The 18656-nt window shown below is 54.3% G+C and overlaps 1 protein-coding gene across 3 annotated transcripts in view; it reads right to left on the bottom strand.

Moving 5' to 3' along the window:
- Positions 1 to 18656, bottom strand: part of PIK3R5 (phosphoinositide-3-kinase regulatory subunit 5) — a 59723-nt gene that overhangs the window by 1758 nt on the left and 39309 nt on the right. For 2 of the 3 annotated variants that reach the window (XM_061360003.1, XM_061360002.1), the window contains exons 3-18: positions 16812 to 16912; positions 14862 to 14930; positions 13956 to 14094; positions 11540 to 11609; positions 10001 to 10175; positions 9211 to 9364; positions 8658 to 8741; positions 6289 to 7036; positions 6056 to 6209; positions 5751 to 5876; positions 5366 to 5491; positions 4692 to 4785; positions 3382 to 3458; positions 2144 to 2237; positions 677 to 759; positions 375 to 487 (exon numbers count right to left, since the gene is read on the bottom strand). In XM_061360003.1, coding sequence (XP_061215987.1) covers positions 375 to 487; positions 677 to 759; positions 2144 to 2237; positions 3382 to 3458; positions 4692 to 4785; positions 5366 to 5491; positions 5751 to 5876; positions 6056 to 6209; positions 6289 to 7036; positions 8658 to 8741; positions 9211 to 9364; positions 10001 to 10175; positions 11540 to 11609; positions 13956 to 14094; positions 14862 to 14930; positions 16812 to 16912 — 2407 coding nt within the window. The remainder of the gene's footprint in view (positions 1 to 374; positions 488 to 676; positions 760 to 2143; positions 2238 to 3381; positions 3459 to 4691; positions 4786 to 5365; positions 5492 to 5750; positions 5877 to 6055; positions 6210 to 6288; positions 7037 to 8657; positions 8742 to 9210; positions 9365 to 10000; positions 10176 to 11539; positions 11610 to 13955; positions 14095 to 14861; positions 14931 to 16811; positions 16913 to 18656) is intronic. The other variant, XM_061360004.1, reaches the window with a different exon arrangement.

The following is an 18656-nucleotide window of genomic DNA, read 5'->3' as shown; positions in this document are numbered from 1 at the left end:
ATAACTTTGTCTTCTGACTGCTCTTCTGGAAGAGATGTCTGTACAGAGTTTAACAGTTGACTGGGAACCACCTTTTAGACTGCGGGGGTCATGAAGGTAAATGAAGGTCTGAGCAGACCATCCACCCAACCTGAGCTCAGCTGCACTCCAGAGCTTGGAGCTGCATCACCCAGCTTGGGCATCTGGCACCATGGAGCTCAGGACCTTGTTCCCCCATGGCGTGTCCCTGGCCCTAGAGGATCACTAGATGATCTTTAAGGTCCCTTCCAACTCTAACCATTCTATGATTCTGTGGCCACCCATGCTTCATGGGCAAGTCTTTACACACAGGATGCACCATCCCAGGAGCTCTGATTGCAATGGGCAGTTCCTACCTGGTTACACTCTGCAGGATCTTCTGCTCATCCTGGTCCAGGCACACGGCAAAGGAGGACTGGACACCGATGATCTGGACCTTGTCTACTTTTATCTGGGACACACTGATCTGCTGACAGAAAAAGAGCCTGAGTGAGGAGCTGCCAGCCAGGGAAGGGGAGCCAGGTACCCCTGATGCAGACCTAGTGGGCAACAGTAGACGGATGCCCCCAAAGAGCTCCTCTCTGCCACCCTGCTTCTCCCCAGCCATGTCTGGCTGACCTCCTGTTACCAAATGTGAAAGCACCATGACTCGAGTTACCTGATTGAAACTCTTCTTGGATTTGGAGTTTTGCCTTTTGACCACCTCTGTCATGGTTAAGTTGAGGCACTCTGTCTTTGAGCCTGGAACACAAGAAACTGTTATCACTTGAGGCTTCAGGGCTCCTTCCACCTCTCAAAGCAATCCAGAGCCAGTGGCTCCAGCAGGACCCCACTGCTGGGGGAAATGCAGTACAGCTCTAGCTCTTCTTCCCTCATGCTAACCCACATGGAAAGCAAGCAGAGACACACAGGTAAATGTTGTCTCTTAATTCCCAACTGCTCTCCAAACGTAGCAGAAAAGGACATTTATCTAAGTGGCTATTGGTTCCTGGGACCTAAACAGGAATTAAAAAAACAACCACCAAACCCTCCCAAAAAACCATTGACCCAGCATCCCGAGGGAATTCCCGCAGACCACCAGAGATGCTCGTTCATGTCGGAATTACAGTGACATCCTGTGGTCAAACTCGGAATGCAAAAAACAACGGAGAGAACGGAGGGGACCGGGTCTCTCTTGGAAGGAGGGAGATTGTTTTACAAGTGGAGCTTCCGACACCGCTCGAAGCCAACCCAAGCGTAGGCAGCACAAGCAAAGCTCCTGAACTAGTGCGGAAACGTCCAACTCAAAGTCTAGAGGAGATAAACCAGTTCCTGCTGGGCTTTCCCTGGGGTTCTCTGCACGGCTCCATGGCTGGAGCAGTAACAGGAGGGACAGAGGTTTCAGTTGAGCTCCATGGGGCATGTAGGAGATGTCTCCTATTTGGTAGATCACTTGTTTGCCCCTGCTACTCCACTCACAACCCACACACCCATCAGGCACAAAGTACACAAGGAAAGAACTAAAACCACCTCAGTTTACTCAGATCAGCGCCTGATCGCCAAAACAGCAGTTCACAAGACTGAACAGGTATTGCTTCTAAATACACATGGAGACTAAAGGCTTAAAGCCTTGTTAACACCCATCAGAAACCTGTTTTAAAACAAAGGCTGAAGCAAAGGCATGCAGCAGGCTCTGAGCTGCAGGAAGGAAACCAGGCTGGAGAACCAGCTGAAAGCTGGCTGCAAGGCACAGCTGCTGTGGAGGGCAGGACAATGGCCCATGGTCTTGCTCCACTGAATCCCAGTTTTCCCCTGTCCCTCCCTCTCCTTACTAAACAAGTGTGGTTCTGGAAAGCACCACTCTCCAGCGATCATCCTGCTCTTTAAACTGTCCCAGCCCCATCCCTAATGTCCATCCCATTTCCTTGGCTGGAAGCTTTAGTATAGTCATACATCAACTGCCCTTCATCCCTGATGTGGTGCTAAGGACAGCCAGGGACTACAGAACTCCCCAGGGAACACCAGGCACCTCCCATGCATCTGCTGCATTCACACAGCTCCAGCTAGAAGATCCACACTGCCCTCTTGTTTCACCAGTCCTTTCCAATATTCCCTGTGCAAAGCTGCACAGACCACCTCTACCCACCTAGTTCTTCATACTTCTTGCAGGCTTTGCTGAGGTTCACAGACGTGCAGACCTTCTCAACATCATTCCAGTGACTTCTTCCACTGACAGCTGTCTGCAAGGACCAACCAAAACCCAGGAGAGAGGATCACAGAATCACTTAGGTTGCAAAATACCGTTAAGAGATTCCCCCAGGGACGGTGCCTGCAGCCCTGCCCTGGGCAGCCTGTTCCAATGCCTGAGCACCCTCTGGGGCAGGAATTGTTCCTCAGCTCCATCTAAACCTGCCCTGGTGCAGCTTGAGGCCGGTTCCTCTTGTCCCATCCCTTGTTCCTTGGGAGCAGAGCCCAGCCCCTCCTGGCTCCATCCTCCTGTCAGGCAGTTGGAGGCAGCCATCAGGTCCCCCCTGAGCCTTCTCCAGACTGAACCCCCCAGGTCCCTCAGCCCTTCCCCATCACCCCTGTGCTCCAGGCCCTGCACCAGCTCCGTTCCCTTCTCTGGCCCCGCTCCAGCCCCTCAATGTCTCTCTTGCAGTGAGGGGCCCAGAGCTGAGCACAGGATTCGAGGTGCGGCCTCACCAGTGCCCAGTGCAGGGGCACAATCCCTGCCCTGGCCCTGCTGCCACAATGGTGCTGATCCAGGCCAGGATGCTGGGGGCTGCCTGGGACAAGCTGCTCATGGTCAGCTCCATCAGTCAGCAACTCCACATCCTTTTCTGCCGAGCAGCTTTCCAGCCACTCTTCCTGTTGCAGATGCCCCACTCCAGGCTGCTGTTACCCTCCCTCCAACCCTGAACCGTCTGCCTGAGCTGGCTCAGGTCTGCCTGTGCAGTTCCAGGTAAATCCAAAGTTTGAGTCTGCATTAAAATTCATTTGACTTTGGATTTACAAAAAGTTGCCCAGGCTTAACAGTAAATAACTGCAGAGGAACCAGCCAAAAAGGAGGAACTACTGTGGCCAGCAGAAGATTGCCCTCTGGAAGCAAAAGCCATCACATAAAGTGGTACCAAGCACACACCCAGTTTGTGGAAACTGGCTGCACATTCCCTATCTCATTGGGCTGAATAGGAGCAGAAAGCCACCCCCATTAGCCCATAAGTAGACAGTTTGCTGGACTTTGGCTCATGTGGGCTTGGATCTGGGCTCTTCCAGCAGACTGCCAGCATTTGCCTCTCTCAGCCCCCAGGTGAAGCAGGTTTGCCCAGAACTGATTTGGTTTTCTGCTCCATTTGGCTTTGTGTGCCACTCCTGAGCACTCACCTTGCTGTAGGCGATCTGTAGTGTTAGTGGGATTGCTTCTCTATCTCCATCTATACCCAGCCTTTTGCTGCCTGGTCCTGAAAGAAACAAGGAACAAATGTCACACGATGGCCTTTTATCCCCATTCTTCCACTGGCCACTGATACAGCAGCACACTCAGCACCTACAAAAAGGGGGCAAAAAAAGAATGGTTTGGTGAACACAGCTGTGGAGCAAAAGAACAGAAGGAAAAGGTGGCTCAAAAGCTGCCAGAAAGCAATTAATCCAGTGCAGAGATTTCAACACAAAGCACAACAAGCAGCTCTGTAAAACTGAAAGCAGCGCTGGTGAGGCCAGTGCAGAGGGGTCAGTGCTCCAGGGAAAACACAAAGCAATAAAAGGCCTCATTGCTAACCCAGCTCCTGTTTTTCCAGGCATATTTCTGCCCACATTAAATTAGCCCTGAAATCCTGTGCCCGACACTTACTCACTCTTTTTTTCCCTGGGTAATTTTTAGCAGATGTTCAGTGCTGCCAGAGAACCAAGGAAAAAAGAAATCAAAGGCAGCAGGACTGGTGGTTTCACGAGTTGTTGGGCAGAGGCCTTGGCTGAGCCTGAGTTCTGGGGAGCAGCATGGGTGACACTTCATATGGAGGGTATTTTATGAGCTCTGTTTACAAGGACAAGGCCAGATCACAGAAAAGCACTTGGTTAACACAATTAAGCAACGTGTTTGAATGCAGTATTATTGGGTGGCCATGAGATGTCTCTGCAGCTGCACGGCACCAGGCAGCAGCATCCTGTCCTTGGGTGTCCGGGATACTTCTGCCATTGCTGCTTCTCCCTCTGTTATAAATTCCTAGTGAAAAAGCTCAGGGATCTCCCTTGCAGGAAGGCTCCAAGCAGAGGCACAAACCTTGCTTTGCCCAGGAAGCAAAGGGAATGGGAAGAGGGGTTTATAACTCCTGGGCAAAGCACAAACAACAGAAAGTAGCAAAAAGAGAAGATGAAGAGCTGCGTTTGGCCAGGTGGTGAGGAGAGGAAAGAAATGGGCTTGAAGCTGCTTTATTGCAAATACGATTTGGAGGTAGCAGCAGTAAAAACAAGGTATTGCCACAGCTTCAGGCCTGAAGAGGAATGCAAGAACTATAGTGCTTCACTTCCAAACCTGGGAAAAGCTGCCTGGACCTTTGGCACAATGCACCCACTGCAGCCCAGGCTCAGGTACCTGCTGCAGCCCACAGTCCCTTCCAGCCCCACTTCCCATTTGTCTCCCATTCCAGCAGAGCTCTGCCCTGAGGCTGTTGGGGCAGAATAAAACAGCTACAGACCTGATGCCTTGATGGCCCGTGTGGCTGCTGAGTGGCCCAGCTCAAGGGAGTGAATGAAGACTTCAGTCATCTTCTCTCCTCCGATGAAAGTGAGCTGCAGGGGGGGGAGAGGGAAATGTGGTGATGGTGAGGACACAACAGGTACATTTGGGAAAACTTATTTTCAAAACACAGCTTCCAACTACTGCCTTGTGTGACAAGCCTGGAGGAAAGAAGCTGCATGGACCTCTCATAGCAGCCTTCCAGTATCTGAAGGGAGCCCTACAAGGATGCTGGAGAGGACTCTTCATGAGGGACTGTAGTGACAGGAGAAGGGGGAATGGGTTCAAACTGAAACAGGGGAAGTTCAGGTTAGATATAAGGAAGAAGTTCTTCCCTGTGAGGGTGCTGAGGCGCTGGCACAGGGTGCCCAGAGAAGCTGTGGCTGCCCCATCCCTGGCAGTGCTCAAGGCCAGGTTGGACACAGGGGCTTGAAGCAAGCTGCTCCAGTGGAAGGGGTCCCTGCCCATGTCAGGGGTTGGAACTGAATGAGCTTTAAGGCCTCTTCCAATCCAAAGCAGCACGTGGTGGCTGTGCCACGTCCCCATCACTTCACAAGCAGGTCCCAAGCTGGTGGCACAGGCAGAAAACCTCCTCTTTCTCCCTTACCGACAGGGCTGAGCCTCTTTGCCTACCTCTGTCTGGTAGAGCTGCAGCAGGACAGGGCGCGTGGCAAAGCGGCAGTAGTAGAGGATCATATCTGCCAGGATGGGCAACTGCTCCTGGGAGTCCTCCTGGGGCTCAGCCTCTGGCTTGGCAGACTGTGGTGAGAGAATACGTCACACACCTGATGGGGTACATGGTACCCACAGCTCAGTGCCAAGAACTGCCCATCCCCCCCCACCAGGGACAGAAACCCTCCTGCTGACCACCAGGAACCAACCATCTCCATCCTGTGCCCATGTAGCACAGCCTCCTGTACAGGATCACTGTGGCCCAGGGTAAGCAGAAGCTCTCCCTCAGCTCCCCTGTACCTTGGGGAAGGGGGATGCTGAGCGCTACCAGCTGGCTTACTTGTACCTGACACAGGACGTCCATGGGCAGGTTCATCAGCCCAAGAACATTACGCTCGTACCATGGGTCCAGCATGCCAATGTAGTGGGAGATGTCATTGGTGCTGCCCTCCATCCCAGCCAAGGTGGGATCCTGAAACCAAACACACTGGGGTCACTCTAGGGACCCCCCAGCTCCTCACCCCATGCCTGGGGCTTGTGGAAGAGACACAAATGCTCCACTCAGCCCACCCCATGAACTCCTCACATGGCTCTCAGGGCCACGCAGAGCACCAGTGTCACCACAAGCCCTGTGGCAAGCAGGACACGTACCACCTGAGCTGAGGCTCGGAGCTGTGGGTCCCCCAGGGATGGGGAGGGATGCATAAGCGGGGTTGATGGAGCCAAGCAGCTCCTCTTCACAGGGACGTAGAAAAACTGCAGCTTGAAGTACCTTGTCAGTAAGGGGCAGGTGCTCTCCTTAAGCCTAGAAGGGGGGAGAGGGCTGGGTGAGCCGGGCCTCCAGCGCATCCCTGCAGCCAGGGCCCCCGCGCCGCCTGCCTCACCTGAGGTTGCTGTAGGCTCGGGCCACTTTCCCCGAGATGCGGTCGGAGCCGAAGACCACGACGCGCAGCGTGGCCGCCTTGGCGTCATCCTCGCAGCTGAGGAACGGCCGTCGCTGCAGGCTGAGATGCCACGGGGCGAGCGGGGCCGGCAGCCGAGGGCTCAGGACGTGCTGCGGCAGCGAGTGAGCGCGCCGGGAGCGCGCCGGGATGCGGTGCTTGGCGTGGGATGTGCACAGGCTCTCGGCACGGCGCAGCGGCAGTGAGAGCGAGCCCGTGTCCGGGCAGTCCCGCAGGTCCCTCCTCAGGACCAGCTGGCTCTTGCTCTTGAACAGTTTGTAGATCCTGGTGGTCAGCGTGTGTCTGTGTTTGTGATGGGTCTTCTCTGCCTTCAGCTCCGGCCGCCCTGCCGCATCCAGGGAGCTCTCGTCGCTGTCCTCTGCGTACCCACTGTCCATGCAGTCCTTCAGACTAGACACAAATGACTTGAGGGACTTCCTGGAGACCACAGTCAGCTCCGAGATGGACTCCTTGGAGGCGGTGAAGAGGGACACTCGCGAGGGCTTCGATCCCTCCTCTGACAACACCGAGTACACTGAGTCTTTGGAAATGGTGCAGATGGGGGAAAGCAGCGAGTCGCGCTCAGGGGAACCACCATCGATTTCCACCTCCTCTTCGTCCTCCTCCTCGTTCTCCGAGGCCATGGGCTCAACAATGCTGCACTCTTTGCTGAGGACATCATTGAGGATATCTGAAAGACAACCAGAGGGTGAATGTGCCTGGCACAGACTCCAGCACAACCACAGGAAATGTGGTGACCCCAGACCATAACAATGCCACAGCGTGGCCAACGCTCTCTCATGGTTTCAAACAAGGAGTTGAAAACCTCCTCCTGACATTTTTAGATATCCATGAGGCCCTCAGGTGCAATGCAAACCAAACCACATTCCTCTCCTTGAGGTCACATTTCTGTTTGGGTTCTCACAAGGCAAACACCAGTTGGGCTTTTCTTCCTTTCTACACAGGTGTCACAATGTGCTTGCATCCAATCCAGATTTAACCAGAGGGCAAGAGGAAGGCAAGGTGTTTGGCTAATCAAACTCCAAATCACCGCACTGAAGGTGGCCTCTTAGAATCATAGAATAGTGAGAGTTGGAAAGGACCTTAAGATCATCAAGTTCCAAACCCCTGCCATGGTCCTGGACACCTTGCTCTAAACCAGTCTTGGCAAGGCTGGACTCACTGCAAAGCCCAAGCCATGGCTCTGGTCCAGAATCCTGGGACTGGCACGCAATGAACACTAAACCTTCCTGGGAACAGAAAAGCTCTTCCAGGAATGGGGAAGCTGGAGAGACCAGCTCAGCAGAGGGGAAGCCACTGCTTCCCCTGCAAAACTGCTGTGGCTTGGCTGAGAGCACAGCAAAGGCACCCACTCCTTGGCTACGCCTGCTACGAGGAGGGGAAATGCAGCAATGTCTGAAGGGTCTCAGCCCTACAAAGCCCTGACATCTCAATGTGTTCAGGCTTTCCTAGCAACAACTATTTCCAGGGCACAGACAATGTTTACTCCTTGTAGAGGAGCTTTCTACCAAACAAGGTCTCCATCTTATCAATATCCCCACGAACTCATAGAATCCCAGACTGGTTTGTGTTGGAAAGGACCTTAAAGCTCATCCAGCTCCAACCCCACCTTCCACTAGAGCAGCTTGCTCCAAGCCCCTGTGTCCAACCTGGCCTTGAGCACTGCCAGGGATGGGGCAGCCACAGCTTCTCTGGGCACCCTGTGCCAGCGCCTCAGCACCCTCACAGGGAAGAGCTTCTGCCTTAGATCTAATCTGAACTTCCCCTGTTTCAGTCTGAACCCATCACCCCTTGTTCTGTCACTGCAGTCCCTGATGAAGAGTCCCTCTCCAGCATCCTTGTAGCCCCCTTCAGACACTGGAAGCTGCTCTGAGGTCTCCACGCAGCTTCTCTTCTCCAGGCTGAACAGCCCCAACTTCAACAACCTCTTCCAGCAAGGCACAACCTTCCCAGCAGATTAAGCCCTACATGATTTGTCTCAGGCACCACACGTTTTGCAGCCACCAGTATCTTGTGCCCACCACTCAGATGAGGGCTTTGCTTGGGATCATGCCCAAGCTGACACCCACATCCTCTCCCATCTTGGGGATACCAGCACCGATGGCGTTACCTCTCCCTCCAACACCAGCAACTTGTTATCAGCTCTTTCAGGCTCTGCCTACAGCTTGTGTCGTGCACATGGTTGCAAGTGGCAGCCCAGGCCAAGCTGAAATGCTGCTCAGCCACCCCTGTGATGGGCAGTGGGGGGCTGAGGTCTCACCGGGAGGGTCAGAGGACCCCACTCTTCTTACCAAAGTTATCCTGATCCCAGCTGTAAGTGTAGCAGCGAGCGGCAGGGATGGGGATGGTGTGGAGCCTGCGGGGCTGACCCTCACCTGGGAAGAGAGGAGGGAGAGGAGGTAAGTGTGCAGGGCCCCACAGTACTGCTCATGACAGCTCTCCCGGCCAGGAGGAGGTGACACCCACCCCAATTACACAGTTTGGCAGCTTAGGTCATGCAGAACACAGACGCTGCTGCTGTTATCCCCATGAAATCACACACGATTGGGATGAGGGGGCATTCCACAGCTCTAAGAGCCATCAGACATCACTGCTACCATGGGTTTCTGACCTAATCATGTGGGTTTTCCTCTCACCCACAAAGGCTGGACACATTTTTTGTTGCTGCTGTTACGAAGAAAGATGACGAACCCTTTCTGGCTCATGGCTTGGTTACGAGATAGGGCCTGGGCTGGTGGGGTTTCTGCTGTAGCTGAAGCTGTGCAGAATGGCCCCTTGCTGCTGCAGGGGCTGAGCTGGCAGCAAACCCTGGGGACAAGAGGAGCCTGGGGAGGGGGTTCTCACCCGTGATGGCAGGAAAGGAGGCGGCCCCGGCAATATCCCGCAGCACGGACTGCAGCCGCTCCCGCGCCAGGACAGGGTCACTGCTGGCAGCCGCAGCCTCCTGAGCATCCGTGGCGGTGGCGTAGATCTCTGAGAGCTCTTCCAGGGTCTTGGACTGGGGAAGCAGAGCCCGGGTGAGGGAGGAAGGGTGTCCCTCCACAGGAACAGCATACAGGTCTTTGGGCAGGAACACTAACTGCCACTGGGGGATTCTCCCCACTGCATCCTACCCCCTTCATGGAACCCCAGACTGGTTTGTGTTAGAAGGGACCTTAAAGCTCATCCAGTTCCAACCCCTTCCAACCCCTTCCACTGGAGCAGCTTGCTCCAAGCCCCTGTGTCCAACCTGGCCTTGAACACTGCTAGGATGCCCATCACCTGGGACGTGCCCTGGAACTTTTGCAAAGAAAAAGTGTTTGACAAACTCTAAGGGGTTTTCTTGACAATGTTTTGCCTCCCCCCTCCCTCCACCAAAGCAGTGTTTCTCTGGTCAAGCACTTCTACTGCATTTCAAACCTGGGGCACTTCCTCTCTCCATGTAAGGATGGAGAAAGGAGTAAAAGGCAAGAGACATTTCACAACCCAAAGTGCAGACCTCTGCTCTAACCGAGGAGGGGAAGATGTGCACTCTTCCTACAAGAAGTGTTATCGAAACTTCTTTTGTCAACCGAGTACTTCTTGGCAAGAAAACCCAGCAGCCAAGTGCACAAACCCGGCAGCGCTGGGGCATGGCTGAGCTCCCCGAGCCTACCTTCAGGACGTGGTGCAGGCTGTCCAGGTCGCAGCAGGTGCCGAAGTTGGCCTGGTAGAGGTGCTCGAGCAGCAGGATGAGCGTGGTGCTCTGCGGGTGCTCGCTGGAGCTCAGCCTCTCAGCGATGGAGAGGAACTCGCTCTGCACCTCAGAGGGGTTGAGCAGCAGCACCGTCCTGGGGGGGACAAGGTGATGGGTTTAGGCCATGAGCCAGGCCTGGCCACCGGTGGCACATGAAACTTGGACCAATGCACTCTAGATGGCAGTGTCCTCTCACATTAGGCACAGCCAGAGGGTCTCAGGGGTGCCAGATCCAGCTGCAGTGCCAGGGAGCAGGAAATGGATGAGAATCGTCCATCCTGCTCCTTGGCACCACGTCTCCTGCCACACATGCAGTATCACCTGCCCAGTCAACCCAGTAGCCAGTTGTCTAACTGACACCCAGCACATACAATGAAGGGGAGGGTTGAAAATGGGAATGGCCCCCAAAACATGGTCCCCCACACCCCCACCCCCTGCAAGATGCAGGTCAGAGCATCACTTCTGGGCTATAAGGAGAAGAACCGCATCCTTCAGCTGCCACTTTGCTCTGGACCACAATATGAACATGCACAGGCTTTAGACTCCCAAACCTGCAGCCCAGAGAGCACATGCTTACACTGACAGATAAGAGCAGTCCACCTCACTGAGCCAGAACTACTCTGAATTAAGGATGTGCTCTGGTGTGTTTGGTATTAAAGAGCTCAATAAGCACCAGGTTCAGCTTGTGTACAGCTTTGTGACAGGTTTTCAGGGCTTTCTATGCAAATACAGCCACCCTGCTGTAAGTCATCGGTGGCTGCACCAGGATAAGCAATGTAGAGCAGCAGAGCTGTGCTGGGAAAGCAACAGCGCAACCAGCACAGCTGGGTGGCTACAGACACAGATCCAGGGGTGCACAGCATGAGTGGAGAAGCAAAAACAGCAGGAGACCCCCCTGCAGAGTGGAAGTGTCTGTGCATGAGGGACCGTCCCTGGCACAGGCACTGCAGCCGGGAAGGGCACACACTGCCCAGGCTCATTTCCCTGTTCATGAGGGGTCCTGGCAGGAGGAAAGTTCAACCTCGGATAAGGTGCAAAGTCTGACTGTGCTGCAAGGCTTTCAGTAATCATTGCACAGGGATGGATTCGCTTCTGACCCCCTCTGAGGTGGTGGCTCCCAAATACACAGATCAAAGCATCTCCTCCCTGTTCTCCAGCATGTGCTGAGATCAGCAGCTCCTGTGGAGGAGACTGCCTCCTCCTCTCCCCTGGAGACTGACCCTGTTCACTCAGGTCTGCAGCCCCACAGGATAACCGACACAGGGAGTCCACAGACCCTGACCCACAGCTGGGGACCCACTCTCCTTGTCCCTTCCCACAGCTCAGCCCAGTTCTTCTCCCCAGCACCCACTGCTATACCCCAAAGATGCCCTCGCTGCAGCCCCACTGCTCCTTAAGCAGTGGGAGACCATGGGGATGCTGCAGCATGGCACCAGCAGTGCCAATGGCCACACTTACACAGTGGAGCTCTGGTAGTTCTTCACGGGCAGCCCCTGTTCTGTCCTCACCAGCCTCTGGAAGGAGATCCCTGGGGAGAGAGCAGAGGACATGAGACACAGCACTGCTGCAGACTGCTCTGCCTCAGAGGCACGCTTTGTCTCCTAATGTGATGCTAACCTGGCTGAGCTGCTGTCCAGACAGGCACAGCAGCACCAAAAGTCCTTGTGGGGACAAGACTCAGCCACCATGTAAGTCTAGGGGCAAGGAATGTAAAGGGTAAAAGCCCGGAGCAATGGTAAAGCAACCAAAGAGTGGGATGGGAGAGATGCTTCATCCAGTCCCTTACGCCACACTGCTGATGTGGAATGCGAATTGAATGGATGCTATCTGGCAGCTTCTGCCCATTGCTTTAGCTCCCCAGGCCCTGGATCTCACTTATGGACAGTAGGTCACTGCCACCTTCCCTCCCACATTGCTCAGACTGGACCCGGCAGAATTGAGGCTGGCATGGACAGTCCCTGTCCCCATCCCTTGGATGCCATCGGGACCTCCAACCAGGTGACATTGGATGGACCTGGACCGTGTGGCACCAAACAGCAGAGTCCATGTCACCCCCAAACAGCAGGACTGGGGCACATCTTGGGAAATGCAGTGTTAATGAGATCCATCACTTTCATTGCTACAGGCAGCCACATCGCAACACCAGCACCCACGGGCAGCACATGTTGCTCATGCAGGCCCCCGATGACAGCAGCATTCACTCCTCTTGCAGAGGCATCAGCCCCAGTCGGCACATAAAAGCTATCACATTCTTGGCAAATACTGACAGCAGCTTGGTCTCAGTTAATATTCACCTTCCTCTCAATAAAAAGCTTTTGCTTTAGCCTTGCAGCAGGTCACAGAGGCCACGCAACAAGCTTATAAGGTCCTGGTCAGCTTACGAGCAGAGAACATGTTTTCTGCTGTTCTTGGCTCCAGCTGGGGGAGAGGCCACGGTGAGGGGCAGCACTGGGCTCCCCAGACCCACCAGGCCAACACCTCCCACACAGCATCTTTTGGCAGGGGAGGGGAAATCTCATCTGCCTGTAGGAAGGGAAAAGCTTTTGGACCAAAGTCCCCAGCTCACACAGCCTCAGGCACCAGCACTGGTGGTGCTGGGTCAAGAGCAAAAGGTAGCAATTCCCCCCCAGCACTGGAGCTTACCCAGCCATCTGTAAACACAGTCCCAACTGGTGCCATAGCAATAAATGACCAGGAAAGAGCTAGGGAAGTCCGTGGCTGCACCAGAATGAGTGGTGAGCATCCCCACATCCGTGCTGGCCCTGCAGCTCTGAGCTGGAGGCTGAACACAGCACAACAGCCCAGCCAGACCCTGCCTGGTGCCCATGGCCATTTATGGTGGTGGAGCCTTGAGCTGGGGATGGAAGAACCAGTCCAGTGCCAGCACTGCAGAGGGTTTACTTCAATCTTTCTGTTTCTCTTTCACCCCATCCACATCTACAAGCTCCCACCTCCGCAGGGACCCCGAGTTTCATGTCCCCGTCCCAGCTCTCCAAAGCAGCTGCCTAGATTAGAGATGGGGGTAAGAACCCCAGCCCCAGCTCATGTACCCATCCAAGGCCTCCCAACTCCTGCTCAGAGCTGATCTTGATGCCATGACCCTGCACAGGAGTAAGCAAGGCCTGAAATGTGCTCTGTGTGATACCAGCTCTCTGTAAGCCACCAACAGACAGGGAGATTAGGGGAAAAGGCCTTTTAGAGATAATTGGAAGAGCTGCTCCATTGGGAACAACAGGACATCTACAAGGAGGCCTTAATTAGGAGGAGCGCTGCTGCTGCTGATAGATGTGCCCAAAGCTGTATCACAAGGTGCCTCAACTGTAAAGAAAGAGCCAGGGAGCCCCTCAGCCCTACAGAAATCTCCACGCAAGGGCAGGCTCGAAGGATCCAGCCACCTTGATGCTGATGAATGGCCCCACTGTTATCACCCCAGTTACACCACTGAGCATCTCGGACAAAGCGCAGGGCTGGGCAGGAGCAGCCACATATGTCTTGCCATGGAAAAGACCCACCAGACCGAAAGGCAGCCAGGAAACAGTTACACATTCTAATTCACACTGGTCCAGAGCTGAGCCTCCCAAGGATGCACCCACCACCTTTCATGCAAGGCAGCCACCCAAACCACAGCCCTGCCCTGCTCCTCCAGAGGAATCTGGTGTCACCCTGTGCTGGGAAAATCATGCAGAGAACTGAGGGCAGAGCTCCGCATGTCCTGGAAAAGGTGAGGGTTGGGAAGCACGAGGTAGGTGTAAACACCACATCCAAGGGATGCATGAAGTAAGTGAGGTGGAAGAGAGCAGCACCAGAACAGGATCCAACCTGGGCGGTCACAGCAGAGGGTGGCCCAGGGGAGCAGTGGGGCAGGAGTGCTTACCAGGGGCCTTAAGCTCATTGCTGATGAAGGTGAGCAGCTTGCGGAAGATGTCACAGTAGGGCACGGGCCAGGTCAGGAAGCTGTGGTACACACCGGCAGCTTTCAGGAGCAGGTCGGAGCCCGATGGGAAATGGGGAGCCTGCGGGAGGTGGGGAGACACTGTTAGAAAGGGAGCAAAGGCACGGGCTCGAGCACTGCATCAAAACTTAAGGGCTTAGGCTGGAAGTGGGAGGAGAAGAGGCTCAGAGCAGGGGCTCATCCTGTGACACCCCATCCTCTCACAAAGAAAGGTCAAAGTACCTCCCCCCCCCGGCACAGCTCTGAGAAAGCTCCATCCGCTCTGCACCTTCCCAACCTCCCGGCTGTGCCTCACATGCCAAAGCCTATATATACATTTCTTTTTAACAAGCAGAGATCCATACAGATGAATGGCATCACAGCCTGTGCTTTTGCAAGACCTGGCAGCAATGATTTCCTCGGGATAATGATGCATTGTGCTAATAATAATAATAAGAAAGGGTTTCCTGTAAGGGCTCCGCTCCTTTGCAGCACTGCTGCCTTTACATTTTGCACAAGTAAAGGCTAATGAAAAAACTTTGCCTTCTCTGCACAGAGAAGGGTCCATCTCCCTTTCTGATTAGCCCATCTTCAAATAAAAAGCTTAAAACCCACTGAAGCTCATCTTTTACATCTCTCAGCTCATACAATGGTTGCCTGGTCTTGATCCCTGTAGATTCTTATAGCATCATTCTCTGAGATTAATTGATCAGAGCAGACCATGATGTTTCAGACAAAAGCCATTCCAATTTCTGTGACTGCTCTGCTGGGCTCCACAGGGAAAGGCTCCGCACCCCATGCATCCCCAGGGGCTGGGATCAAGCTATGTGCAGCAGCCTCAGGACTTACATACAGGACGGCGTAGTAGAAGAGCAGAGCCAGGGGCATCACGAGGTCGTAGTCGCACTTCTCCTGCACCTGTAGGAAACAGCCCAGGGCAGAAGGGTGAGCTGGGGTGCTCGCCATGAGCGTCAACCAAAAGCATCCTTGGAGGTGCCAAAGAGACTTCACAACAGTGCAGCTGAGCACTTAACCCACCACATCACCCTCCCCAAAACTTTCCTTATCTCCATGGGAAAATAACCCTTGAAGCCCCAGTAACCCACACTGATGGGACCGGAAGGTCAGCACAGACTGCTGCTCTGCCTTCACCCTCAAGAAGCTGGATTTGGCCATGCTCGCAGCCCTCTGATCATAGAATGGTTTGGGTTGGAAGGGACCTTAAAGCTCATCCAGCTCCAACCCCTGCCATGGGCAGGGACCCCTTCCACTGGAGCAGCTTGCTCCAAGCCCCTGTGTCCAACCTGGCCTTGAACACTGCCAGGGATGGGGCAGCCACAGCTTCTCTGGGCACCCTGTGCCAGCGCCTCAGCACCCTCACAGGGAAGAGCTTCTGCCTAAGAGCTCAGCTCAGTCTCCCCTCGGGCAGGTTTAAGCCATTCCCCTTGGCCTGTCCCTCCATCCCTTGTCCCAAGCCCCTCTCCAGCTTTCCTGCAGCCCCTTTAGGCACTGGAGCTGCTCCAAGACCAGCCCAGTGCTGCAAAGCTCAGCAGCATGGTGCACACCATGTATTCTTGTCCCAGCCTTTGCCACTGAATAGCCAGCAGGATACTTCACCGTGTGACACACGGCTCAAGGATACACTTGTATCCTCTTCATGAGCACAGGAAAGTGCAATAAACCCTTACATAAACCGTAATGTAATAAAACGCTGTCTGCAAACACTATCTGCAACTAAACACAGTCCAGCTATTAAAAAAACATATAAACGGATGGATGAAACTGAATATACAGCTTGGCAGCCTTTCTTTCCCCCGAAATGAAAGGCAACATTTACCCCATCACATGAATCCCAGTGCTGAGGATTTAGGAAACACATCACCATTTCCTGCCACATCAAAGGATTCCTCCAAGGTCTTCCCAGGAGCAGCCTGGGGTGACCCTGCTCTAGCAACAGTGCCTCAAGCCTCTGCAGCACATGATGGGACCCTGTAGGCTGATAGACTCGGCCCTACTGCAGCTTCACCTGCTGTGCTTGGCCCAATGCTGCACAGTGCAAACCTGCCTGCATCCAGCATCCCAGCTCCGTGCCTGCTCTGCAGGAAGCCCAGCAGAGTACAGCAAAGTTTCCATGAAAACCAACAGGAAACTTCCCATTTGCTTTGATTTGGACTAACAGCTCCCAGTGTACCCCAGGGGAACGTGTGGGGAAGTCTGGCCCCATGCGTGCAGCCCCTGCATAGCACCAAGCAGCGCTGCAGGAAATCGAACCCCTTCCCCATGGATATGCAGTGTTGCCCAATAGCAGACATTGGTGATGGGTTTTTTCCCTTGTAGCTCCCCATGTGCTGAAAGCTGGTGGGACACAGAGATGCTCCCATGAGGGTTTTTGGACCTGCAGACCCAGCATCACCCCAAGCTCCAGTGCTCCAGCAGCACCTTACCACAACCCAAAGTCACTCACCATTCCATGGGGAATGGCTTGAACCTGCCCGAGGGGAGACTGAGCTGAGCTCTTAGGCAGAAGCTCTTCCCTGTGAGGGTGCTGAGGCGCTGGCACAGGGTGCCCAGAGAAGCTGTGGCTGCCCCATCCCTGGCAGTGCTCAAGGCCAGGTTGGACACAGGGGGTTGGAGCAAGCTGCTCCAGTGGAAGGGGTCCCTGCCTGTGGCAGGGGGTGGAACTGAATGAGCTTTAAGTTCCCTCTAATACAAACCAGTCTGGGACTCTGTGAAGCAATGCAAACCCCCATTTCTGGCAAGCCCTGGAGCTGCCCCAGCCCCAGTCCCCCCAGAGCTCACCTCCTTGGCCTTGCCGAGGATCTTCTCCACAAGGATGACGTAGTTGCTGGCGTCCCGGCTCACCAGCTCCTGCAGGCTCCAGCAGTTCAGGCACAGCCCAGCTGCAGGGAGACAGAGCTGCTGTCAGCCACAGCCAGCTCAGAGAGGTCACAGGAGGGATGAACATAGGGAGGGGGTAAGGGTGAAGGTGTTTGCTGCCTGTGTCACATCACGGCGAAGGAGAAGACCTCGCGCCCTCATTCTGGATGGATCCAATCTCACCAAATGGTGTTTATCTCAACAACACTTCATGCCCAAGCACTCTCACTCACGCAGCCCAATGTGCCCAAGCTCAGCTGGTTGTCTCTTCCTCAGGGAAGCTGGGTAGCTGACATGCCTGCACTGCCATGTGCATGCTGCAGAGGCCAGAGGGATGCACATGCAATGAGTGGATGCTCACTTTCATTGTGCCTGAGCACCGAAAACCCATTGGTGTGAGCCTTTGCCCTGCGGCCCCTGTCACAAACACCCCAGATGCCCCAACTATGAACTCACTCAAACCCTGCAAAATTCAGTTCCTACCAGGCACACATCCAACCCCCTCCAGCTGCATCACACCTGAGGGAAGATGCTCCATCCCCTCAACCAGCTTCCCCACACCCTGGTGATGCACCATCAGCATCATTAAGCCTACCCAGCATTTATTCCATCTCTTAGCACCTTTAGAGTTCCACTAAATATACTAAACCCCGCCAGAAGTTTAGGCATATTCAGAGCAGTGAGTTGCCATGTGAAGGGATGGAGAGTCCTTCACTCCTGCTGAGTGAAACCCTCCCGGCCTCCACCCCCAGACATCTGCCTCTTGCTGCTGGGACCTGACTGGTGACAATGGCCCAAGGTGTTTCCCGAGGCCATCGCTCTCCTTAGAGGTCAGGGCCACCTCCCAGGTGGTCCTAGAGGAAATGATCAGTGTGAAGGCTGCCGGGCGCCTCCATTCATCCTGGCCTCACTTCCCAAGGGAGGAGGCGGTGCTCGACAGCTCCAGCAGACCAGGGTCTGCAGGCCAAGACCAGAGCAGCACCTCCTCCCCCATCCAGGGACCCAGCACCACACACAGACCCCTAGAGAGAAGCTATGGGGAAATGTCAAGCAAACAGCCTAACAAACATCTGTATCTCCTCCATTCCACACTACCATGGATTTTTTCACCAGGAGTGGATCCACTCCACACAGCTCAGCCAGAGCCCATGGCAGGGTTCAGAGGTGCTGGCATGGGGGCTCTTCCAGTCTCAGTCCAAAAGCAAACCCAAGAGAAACAGAGCATCTCACACTGCAGGGAGTGGGGCTAGTGATCTCAGAGGAAAAATAAATACAAATACAGCCGCTTTTTACTCAGCAGCACAGAAACATGGGTACCAACCTATGTGCATTGCCTGTCACTGTGGACCTACCAAGGAAGAAGCAATGCCATGAGCAGGCAAAAGGACAGTGTTTTCAGCACAAAGCCACAGGGCACACTGTCTGCCCCATCCCTCAAACATTACCCCTAGATGCAGAGGCTATAAATTCATCAGACATACAAAGATGCCATAAAAACATCTTTACACACCTTCTAGGTGCTAAACAATATGAGGTTAAACCACAGGAGAGAAATGCTGTGGTGGCCCGGCCGGGAGAAGGCCAATGCCAAGACAAGCAGAACTAGCACTAAGGTTGCAACAAGAGGCTTCATGTGCCCTCTGTAGACAGGCATTTGCTTACCAGGACACACACTGTTCCTGTGGCTTCATGCCTATTCAGTCTGTCACTGAATTAAGAGGGCAGGAGCCTTCCCCCATGGGAATGCTTCCCTGCTGCCACGCAGCT

The sequence above is a fragment of the Neopsephotus bourkii genome, unplaced genomic scaffold (genome assembly GCF_033783945.1).
Source record: "Neopsephotus bourkii isolate Nb327-2 ecotype Australia unplaced genomic scaffold, CSIRO-AGI_Nbou_v1 NB_1003, whole genome shotgun sequence".
NCBI classification, from domain to species: Eukaryota; Metazoa; Chordata; class Aves; order Psittaciformes; family Psittacidae; genus Neopsephotus; species Neopsephotus bourkii.
Note: the sequence above shows the minus strand (reverse complement) of the source record. Positions and strands in the feature narration are given on the sequence as shown.